The 9115-nt window shown below is 32.9% G+C and overlaps 1 protein-coding gene across 2 annotated transcripts; it reads left to right on the top strand.

The window, feature by feature from the left end:
* Nucleotides 1-301: 301 nt before the first annotated feature.
* LOC133873985 (uncharacterized) lies at nucleotides 302-1643 on the top strand. Of its 2 annotated transcripts, none has more exons than XM_062311803.1 (4): nucleotides 302-534; nucleotides 676-786; nucleotides 897-1067; nucleotides 1279-1643. In XM_062311803.1, the coding sequence occupies exons 1-4, from the start codon at nucleotides 457-459 to the stop codon at nucleotides 1369-1371; spliced, it is 453 nt and encodes a 150-aa protein (XP_062167787.1). In that variant the 5' UTR covers nucleotides 302-456; the 3' UTR covers nucleotides 1372-1643. The 2 variants fall into 2 exon arrangements, with proteins under 2 accessions (XP_062167787.1, XP_062167786.1); XM_062311802.1 differs by having other exon boundaries at nucleotides 308-534; nucleotides 894-1067.
* Nucleotides 1644-9115: the final 7472 nt, after the last annotated feature.

Genomic DNA, 9115 nt, shown 5'->3' on the forward strand with positions numbered 1-9115 from the left:
TATATACACTCGTGAAATTTAATAAAAAAAAATGGAATATATGTAGAACTTTTACTGAAAATATGAAAGAGAAAGATTTTCTTGGTTGGCTTGAACTCCGACCTTCTAATTAATATGATGTTACTCAAGAAGCAGCTTCCAATATGTTTCTTATATACTTTGGTATACATTTTCCTATAATGGCATCATCAGCTTAACAAAATTTTGAAGTAAAGAAAAAGGGTCAATTTCGTAAATATTTAATACATACAATGAAGAATACTTTTCTTGTGGGGAAATGCAGGCACTCATGTAGGAAACAAACAAGAGCTAGCGATTATAGGTTGGAGAGCTCTCATTCCTGGCGTCTTTAAAAAGCCCCAATGCCCACGGCAAATAAAAGATGCCAAGAGAAAAATAAGAAAGAGAGAGAGAGAGAATATTATTAGACATAAAGATAAGAGGCAGATCAGAAGCATGGCTTCTAGGGAGCATAAAAGAGCAGCGCTGAATGAGAAGTTGCAACAGCTTCGTGCTGCCACCAACTCTAGCGCTGTAATTACCATCTACCAATTAATATATACTTAAACACTTACTTAATTTGGCTTTCGATCAATATATATCTCTGATTATATATATATATATATATTCATATATTGTTTCTTTTGTCTTTCCTGAATTTTGTGTGCTTGGCAGATGAACAAAGCCTCAGTTATAGTAGATGCATCCAAATATATAAAGGAGTTGAAGCAAAAAGTGGAAAGACTGAATCAAGATATTGGAGCTTCAACAAATCCATTGCCTGCGGTGCATATTAATTTCAATTAATTGTATCCATATATCTTACTTTCTTGATTAATCCTGCAGTTTCACCAAATAAAATGACTCTTCTATTACTCTATTCTACTTTCCAGCAGGTTACCGTGGAAGCCCTAGAAAGGGGTTTCCTTATAAATGTTTTTTCAGGAAAAAATTGCCCCGGTTTGCTAGTCTCAATACTAGAAGCCTTCGAGTTGCTGGCTCTGGATGTGCTCGATGCTAGGGTTTCTTGTTCAGACGTTTTCCAGTTAGAAGCAGTTGGAGGAGAAGTAAGGATCGAAGAATAATGTCTTTTTCATCCTTAAATGGGAAAACAAAAAAAATAGAAAGATGATCAGTACGTGTGGATTACACAAATATGGTTTGAGTCACAGATTAAATTCAGGGTTTCAATGAAATTTATTCTGTGATTGCATTCCTTTCGTCTTTCTCAGTTAATGAATAAGAAATATCTATATATATATATACTTGATTTTGCAGAATACAGAACACATTGAAAGCTTAGATGCTCAAGTGGTGAAGCAAGCAGTGGTGGAAGCAATCAAGAACTGGAGTGAAAGTAGTGAGCAATAATTAATAACCCGTCGATCATCCTATTAATTAAATCCACTTTTTCCCTTTCCGTGTGGTACTGAAAAAACACTGTCCACCCAGGGGAACTTTTAGGATCTTTTTCCTGTGCATCGTTGATCATGAGTTCTCAACTAGTGTCAAGACACTAGCAAATTCGAAAGCCAGAAAGTTTGTAGTACTTTCATCCAAAAAAGCACAATCGGGCATTGCTGGTGAAGAAACCTAGTATGCCTTTTTTTAATAATAAAATAAAGTTAGTTGATTTCTGTCCAGTTATTTGATTAACACCTCGCATTATGTTTCATATAGACTTTTGGATTTCTTTCATCCATACCTAAATTAGATAACCATTATAATTGTAGCTTAGTGTAACAGGATTCTCTTCATTTCTGATTCATTTTGAAGCCAAAATTTTATTTTGTTACATCTAATAATTAATATATATATATAGTGTCACTTCATTTAAATGGAGAGGATCTTGTACACATGAATACTAGTCTTTAACTATATATTGGGTTTCAACTTTAAACAAAAGAATGTTTTTTTTTGTATTTTTGTTCGACAGTTATTAAATTAAATACCGTACATTAACTTGTAACTGAAAATGTAATAACTTTGTAAGAATTCGTACGTTTAAATATTAAACGTGATGTCGTCCACGAACTATGGTCTAGACTCTATATATACTACTAGTTTTGTGTGAGATTCAGCGGGCACCAGTGATGTCAACATAATACTTAAACTATATATATAGACATATTAATGTCAATTTAAATGGCAATCGACGGTGGTTTTATGCATTTGTGTTTTTCCCTACTTAGGCTAGTGACATCGTGCGCGAGCTCAAATTGGCCTAACCAAAATTGAAACTCAAGCCAATCAATCAGTTGAACCAAACCGTAGATGGGCGTTAAGTACTTAATAATTAATAAGCTAAAAATTGTAAAACTAATAAATAAAATGCCAAATCTAACACTCATACCCCAAATTAGACCTGATCACCATGATCATAACAATCCACCATGCTTCCGTGCCGACGCCTATGGTGGTCCATTCTATCTCAGCAGCTTTCACTCAAGATATGATAGCCATTTCCAGTTTTTTGGAGGCTTCACTCAGGCACCGAATTAACCTTTTTCATAGGTCACTCCCTCCGAGATTCAAACATGTGATGTGATAGGTTCTTTGATACCAATATTATTAAATACCTAATTGATAGGCCAAAAGCCCCAGAGTTAAGTTGATGGAGCAAGAAAAGTTAAACCCTTAATTAAACTTATCTGTTACAGGTTGGCCTAATCTAGCGCCCATAATATCCCACATTAAGCCTCACCAAAATCATAATAACAAGGTTTTCAATGATCGACAGACACTTTTGAATAATACACAACATCATTTCAATATGGTTGAATGGAAATTGTCACTCATAATCAATAACCGATCACCCTTATATATTGATAAGGTAGCAATTTATACTTTTGTTTTTTTTTTAAAAAAAACAAAACAAAAAACAAACTGACATCGAGTGATTGAAATATATGATGTATGAGCCATGGGCTATCTATTATCTACTGTATGTTGCCCTTTACGATAGATCAAGCCCACATCAAGCAATGGGCCAATGGTTGAAATTGAACAACTCTTGCCTAGCTGATCTCTATCGTCCGTCCTGTAGTGGAGCCGAATAATTATTAGGTTGGGTAATGGATCCGTACGTTAGGACTTGGTCTCTATCTTTCTTAAGCATGGTCCAGATTCTCCCTGTCCAGCCCAACAGAATCAGGCTGTCCCAACAGTTTGTTCCCTCAGCAATTGAAAAAGTCGCAAAGCCCAACAGTTACAGAGTCTAATCTCTGTCAGGTATATTTGCAAAGTCCATTGCAGTAGTAATTAGCGTGCATATATATAACCTAATTGAAAAAATATTTTTGCACAACACAAGACATACGGGTGGAACACATGTGAGTGAAACCCACCATAATAGTTATAGTTTTTATTATTGATCTTAACGTACCCCTCAAATCTATTTGTATAGTCCATGCACCCCAGTAGTACTAATTAGCCCTGAATTAGATGGCCACCTCTACTAATCTAGGTGGATACATTCTCAGTTCATCACTTCCCCTGAAAATTGAGTGATCTTAACTCCCAAGCCTATTTGACCCCTGGCTTTTTCTCTTTTTTTTTTAGCGGTAGTAGTTTGATTTTGTTGTGTTTTATTTGCCCAAAAAAAAAAAATAATAATAATAATCATAGGCCGCCAAATAATGCACTACCAAAAGGAAAAAAAGCGAAATCTCAACTCTGTTTGATATTGCGTTCTAAAAGCTTCTTTTTCTTTTTCTTTTTTATCATTTGAAATTGTGTTTAAATGTGACATGGTTTGAGTGTTTTGCGTGTTTAAATTATTTATTAATGTCTTTATTTTGAAGAAAGAAAAAAAAATAGAAGAAAAATTTTATCAAACAAAGCTGAGATCTTTATGAATGTGAGAATCTCATTCATTAGGATTTTTTTTTTTTTTTTTTTTTCCAGTTATTACGTTTTAAATTTTTTTTTATTTTTATTTTTTTTGTTGTTGTTCAAAAGTAAATAAACTTAATGAATTAATTATTTAGTCGGTGCAAAAAGAAAAAAGTACACTGCCAATCATTTGTTTGAAACCTTGAAGTCATTTTTCCTTTGCAATAATAATTAAAATTTAGAAAAATTTTGGGGACCAATAATCTTGTAAACCAATGAAATTTCTCGTGATAACTGATAAGATAATAGCGACTCCATTGGTCGTCACTAAATCCTAGATTGACTTTATGACTACCACACAAAAAAAAGTTTCAATTATTATTATTTTTTTTTTTTAAAAAAATTAAAATAAAATCACATAATAACTTGATCGTCAACTCAAATTGAATATAAATAAAAGAAGAGTGTTGATAGGACTATTTGTAGTCACTTCATAGTTTACATAACATTTATTACATTTATAAATCTACATAATATTTATTATGCCGGTCATTAAAATATAAACTGATACATAATAGTTCACAACACTTAACATTTATCACGTTAGTCATTTAAGTATAAAGTATAAACTGTCACGTAAAACTTAATTTTATAAAGTATAATTATTATGCAAATTTATAATAAAAATTATATAATACCTTAAATAGAAAAAAAAGAGCAGAGTGCATAAGTGATGGACAGTACCTTTTATTTTGTTTCAACTTTCCTTTTCGGCTTTGGAGAAAAAGTTAAGGCATTGTGCCTTTCGTGGCCCGTGAGGATGTAAAACTCGAACAATAAGTCGTCTACTCGTTAAAAATAATTGGAAGCTTAGGGAGTGACAAATAGGGACGTTTTTGTTATTTTCAATCTTTTCAATTTGTAATGCTTCCTCGTCTATATATATATATATATATATATATATATATATATATATATTATATTTCAACTCAAGAAAAAATAAATGTTCAATCACATTTATTTTGTCTTAATACTTTGGTATGTGGGAAAATAAACATTTTAATATTTTATGGATGACCAACTTGTCCAACATAACACCAAGAGTGGTTCGACGGCAACTGTCTTTAGTGTCATTGTCATTAGAGGTGACTAAGGTAATAAAATTCTCTCAATACTCATTGAGAGTGACCTGATTATCTTCGATGAGGGTCGACGTCAAGGGTGACAACGACCACCCATATGGCCAAGAAGTGGTTACGGCCACCCCTAAATAATACACTCAAAAAGTGCTTGAAGTCAATTAGGTCTCGCTTGAGCAGTCGACTCCGTGTTGACTCAAAACAAAAAAAAATATTTAATATACGCTAACTAAATTGAAAGAAATTTACAAATTGGATAATAGATTAAAAGAAATAAATGTACGTAGTTGTGTTGACAAAAAGACCAGATCGAGTTTGATGGCTGTGCCTAAAACCCTCCGCATCTACAGCTTAGCTTTGCTGTGCCGCCGAACTTCAACTACGTATCCACATGCGTTACCGTGTTGACTGAAAGTGAAGTCAAACAACAATACGACACCGCTTGGAATCTTGTTGTCAACATCATGTTTTAATAAAAACTGGATGTCTGGATGACTGGATCACATGCTCCGACTCCAAAACGAGAGACGTGCGTGAAAATCATCCTAGAAAGAACAGTGCAGCTTCGCGCTTCAAACCCATCAGAAAGAATATTACAGGGTTTTTTTTTTCTTTTATAAATTGATATGAGAATTAAGCTTAACTTTTTTATTTAAAAATATTTCTGCATAAATTTATAAGAAAAGTTATAATATCTCAAACATTTTTCTTATTTATCTATAGTCTATTATATTTTTTTAATGGAAAAGATTGTTAGAGTGTTAATTAAATAACTAAATTTATCATTTTCTATTTGCTTAAATTTTTAAAATAAGTAATAATTCAACATGATACTATAACAGATTTTTTGAGTTCGAATTTTATTTCCATCATTTATCATTTATTTCAATTAAATAAGAAGAATATTAAACTATCAATTAAATAATTTAAATTAATTTACATAACTTTTAAGATAAATGGTAATTTAACAAAATCAAAATAAAAGATCATTGGAAACCTCATTTCAATTTCAATCGATTTTCTTTCCCACCCATGTTTACCTTTTCGTATAATTGGATGCCCTTGCTGACTATTGAAAATGTTGTTTGTTACTTTCACAAAATTACATCGTTTTTAAATTTAATTCGCAAGCTACAAACGACTCATCTTTTGATTTGACAAAACATAAAATTAAATAAATTTAGGTTGTTAAGCCGGCCCTTATATATTTTTCGTAGTGTTTATAAATGCAAGGAGGTCAAGATACATTAAGATTGTTGAAGCAATTTTTCCGACGGCTGGACCAGTGACGGCTACTTTCAATATATAGAAAATAGTCACTAAAAATTTATCGGTTCCCAAGGGATATATTGGAGATGCTTTGATGCTTAAGTCAGTACATAATGTTGACAAAATAATTTAATGGAAAAAGTTTAGAGAGAGTATCGGGGCCTTTTTATTTTTTAATCTTTGGAGAGAGTTGCGTTTTAATGTGAGAGGCTCCTGAATATGGCTCCTGAATGCTTACTACGTGGCATGCTGAAGTTGTATGATGAATGGTGCAGTTATTTACCATGATAGTGAGAGTTATTCTTTATATGACAAGCTTAATTGTGCAGTTATATTCAAGTAGTGAGGTGTTTGAGTGATTTATTTTCCCAACAAAGATGCTATCAATACTTCTCTTAATGTAACCATCAGTAGTTACACATTCACAATTAAGCTTTTGGAATCATCTTCTGGCACCAAACCCTGTCAAATTCAAGAACAAATTAGTGATAATTCAGTCCAGTTTTTTGTATTTATTATCTGGCTGCTATACATATATATGTTGATTTGAAGAATGGCACCCAACGTACTGACAAACCCAAAAGGCAAGATTCTGGGTTTTAAATATTATTTATCGTCCATTTTTTATTGGCCTTTCGTTCATGATCAGTAATTGCAGAGGCTTTGGCTTTTTGGAGACATATGGACAGCTCCAAATTACGACATGCTTAACGATGATTTAACGTTTTTGGAAGCAATGAATTGGAAGGATAGAAAATGGTTGGAATCTAAAAAAGAAAGAATGAGTCATGATAGTGATCGATCAGAGCGCAACCAGGAAATTGGAGAGGATGTGATGGTGGTAGTAGGTGCATGGTGGTGTGCTTAAGGTCAATCGTTAATGGGTGCACAGGGCAAGAGAGTGAATCCTTGCCTACCTCTTGCTAGGATTAATTGGTTGTTTATTGGGGTTTCTTTTTGTTGTGCATATATGGGCGGTGAAATGGTGCAGGTCCGACCATCCTCGAAAGTCTAGTACTGATCAAGAGATTGTCAAACTAATTTTCAGCATGAAAGGGAAATTAGTGCTACCTTCAAATGCTTAGTAAGAGATCAATGATCCAAATATCTCAATCCTACAACCTCTTTATTATCAGGGTCCAACTAATCTCATGCAAGTGAAGTGAGATAAGGTGGCCGATTGGGCAACTTCAAAAGTTAATTATGAAAAGGTGGCTGACCATCCTTTTAGGATGATAGAAAGCTTTTGGAAGTGATTCGACCATCCTCTAAATGAGATATATCATTTATTAAGCTTAAGATAAGAGGTATTATGTAGGTTTTAACATAACTTTTTCTTTATTCTTTTTTTTTTTGAAAAAAAAAAGAAAAGAAGAAGAAGAAGAAGAAAAGAACAGGTACATTTAAAACAGATTCCATACGAAGCTAAAGTTATGTCTAACAATTTTTTATACGATCTGCAAATTTGACTTAAATTTTACACAAAATTAGCTGGTTATGATTGAAAGATAAGTCAAATTAAGGTTGATTTATATAACGTTATATGTACTAGTCATGTTTCGTCACAATCCAAACCCAACACACAAACAAGAATTTTCATCTTTACTTATAACTAAAATACAAACATTGGGCCGTTGTGATTTAATTCGGAGTACAGCATGCATGCAATATTATTCTTGTTCTCCAGCTCATGAATTTGATTAATCATAATCAATTATTGGCATTTTCGCTTTTTGGTTGAACGCGTCTCACTCTTTTCCAATCATATATATGTGGTCCCTGCAGGCACGTAACACAATTATGGCATAATAACATCCTTGATTGACACTATTAAAAAAAAAAAAAAAAAAAAAATCCTTGATTGACAAATGCGAACATAATTGAATAGTTAAAGCCTAAAAGCGTACCTTTCTGTAATGATAATCAAAAGTTTAAGTGGTCTTAAATTCTTAATCTCATGCCAAACAAATACTACTACTTTAACCAATCACAGCTGGTGGGTAGTGGAAACTCAGCAATGTGGGGTCATATTCAACCAGCTCATGCATTTTGGTTTCTACCTCCATTATACTTCCATTAAGATTTTCTCATAAATCTTAAAGAAACAAAAATAACAAAAATACTCTTCCTAAAATAAGAAATTCTGAAAAATCAATAATAATAATAAAATACTCATGCGTGGTTGTTTTTCCCCTGCTTTCTTGGTACATCGATCTAAATCTTTTGCTTTCCAAATGAATACTTGGATAATTTTCGTGTGAACAGATTTAAACCATTTAGAAGATAGCGCTGGAGGTCCTGTTGTCATTTTTCATTTTTTTTTTTTTTTTTCAATACTTTACTCTAAACCGATCATTGAATTGAGTCTCTTTTTCTTTCTTTCAAGAAAATACTAATCAAGCTAGTCTGAGCACCAGTGCCCGTAGGACACTGCCAACCCACTCGATCGATCTACACGTACTCATGAACCTTTCTATCGACCCACTAACTTAAACAACCTAAAGATCGAAGACACGTACATATATATTTATTGTATTTTGTATTCTTCAGTTCACAAAGTTGACTCAGTGGATGAGACAAATGCATACAAGTCAATGGTAGAGCACATTTATAAGGATCCGGTTTGGGTGCTACAGTACCGTGCCGTAAAAAAAATGAGAGGCAGAGAATTAATCAAGCTTTTTCTATAAAACGTCGTTTCTTAAAAGTTCAGTTATGTGAAGCAAACGTATATTAACGTTTCTGTTTTACGACTTCGCAAAGGTTGAAGGCAAACGTTCAAGAGAGCCAAACGTTTGCTTCACATAACTTTTAAGAAACGGCGTTTGGTTTTATAAAAAAGACTTGATTAATTCTCAGCCTCTCATTTTTTT

This window comes from Alnus glutinosa, chromosome 7, assembly GCF_958979055.1.
Source record: "Alnus glutinosa chromosome 7, dhAlnGlut1.1, whole genome shotgun sequence".
NCBI lineage: Eukaryota > Viridiplantae > Streptophyta > Magnoliopsida > Fagales > Betulaceae > Alnus > Alnus glutinosa.